This window comes from Propithecus coquereli, unplaced genomic scaffold (assembly GCF_000956105.1).
Source record: "Propithecus coquereli isolate 6110/MARCELLA unplaced genomic scaffold, Pcoq_1.0 Scaffold250, whole genome shotgun sequence".
NCBI lineage: Eukaryota > Metazoa > Chordata > Mammalia > Primates > Indriidae > Propithecus > Propithecus coquereli.
This window is the reverse complement of record NW_012148064.1, coordinates 967,321-968,770: the sequence shown is the minus strand read 5'-3', so window position 1 is coordinate 968,770 and position 1,450 is coordinate 967,321. Positions and strand designations below refer to the sequence as shown.

The following is a 1,450-nucleotide window of genomic DNA, read 5'->3' as shown; positions in this document are numbered from 1 at the left end:
ATACATTTTAAAAATTAAATTCATTTAAATTCTGTCCCTAGTCATAAATATGCACTGAACTGTGTATGTGAAAACACTGGAAAACCACTAACTCTATCTCTTGACTTTATCATATTTGAAAAAAGGAGAGTCTACTGATATGATAAAGTATGTCTATAAAGAAAATATTTTCTATATTGCAAACGATGTACTTACTTTTGGAATATAGTCCATGTTTAAGTTGAGGATGGAGTGTGTTTGTGTTGCTAGCTTAATATTTCTATTTTAGTAATGTTCTACCTGCTAAATGCAAGGACACACCAAGAAATTAGTATTAACCTTTTTGAGCTTAATTTTCCAAAAATCTTTGCTGACTCTTTATTTGAAACTCCAGCTTCTTATAAAGTCCACTTCTAACATCTGCCTTAGCAGTGCTGCCTAAATATTTTTTCATTGTGACCCACACAGAAACTTGCTATTTTTACAGCACTCAGAAGAAAGCCAATGAAGCTACTCTGGGCTGCAGCCCAATGTTCCAGACTCCAACTCCCCTCGAAACTTCCAGGCTGCATTCAGGACAGGGAGATTAATATCACAGATGTAACTTTTGAGGAGCTCTTTTTAAAAGAAATATGATTCTATGAAAAGCAGGTCATTATGTGAATTGACCAGTTTTCAGTTAAGTCAATACAGAGCTAGAGATCTTGATGGTAAAGAGTTTACCACTGTGTGTCCGCTCGTGGGCTTCTTTGGTTAATGGTAAAAAAGTATGCTCCCGAGTTTTTGTTGTTGTTTGTTTTTTTACTTTTTACTCACCCATTGTTCCTGTAGTAAGATCAGACTTGAGAGGAATGAGAAGAGCAGACAAGAAAAATCAAATCAAATGAAATAATGCTGGCATTTTGGGAGGCTGAAGTGGGAGGATCACTTGAGCTCAGGAGTTCGAGACCAGCCTGAGCAAGAGCAAGACCCTGTCTCTACTAAAAATAGAAAAATTACCTGGGTGTGATGATGCATGCCTGTGGTCCCAGCTACTTGGGAGGCTGAGGCAGGAGGATTGCTTGGGCCCAGGAGTTTGAGGTTGTAGTGAGCTATGATAACGCCCAGGCTAGTACTCTAGCCCGGGTGACAGACCAAGACCCTGTCTAAAAAATAAAATAAAATAAAGAAATAATATAAAAGGAAGGAAAACAAAAAAGGGAGATGAGGCAACATAAAGGACAATTGCCCTTTTCAATGACAAGATATTTCTTTTCAGAATTAGAACATATCAAGCAAGATGAAAGAGTATACATGAGCCAAAAGGGAGATCTATACTTTGCAAATGTGGAAGAAAAAGACAGTCGGAATGATTACTGTTGCTTTGCTGCATTTCCAAAATTGAGGACTATCGTACAGAAAATGCCAATGAAACTAACAGTTAACAGTTGTAAGTCCAAATAATTTATCGTTCCATCGTGTACGCTGAATG

The 1,450-nt window shown here is 37.4% G+C and overlaps 1 protein-coding gene across 1 annotated transcript in view; it reads left to right on the top strand.

The window, feature by feature from the left end:
* CHL1 (cell adhesion molecule L1-like) overlaps nucleotides 1-1,450 on the top strand; it is a 110,551-nt gene that overhangs the window by 34,540 nt on the left and 74,561 nt on the right. Inside the window, exon 3 of the mRNA XM_012646860.1 lies at nucleotides 1,238-1,408. Within this exon, the coding sequence (XP_012502314.1) occupies nucleotides 1,238-1,408 (171 nt within the window). The remainder of the gene's footprint in view (nucleotides 1-1,237; nucleotides 1,409-1,450) is intronic.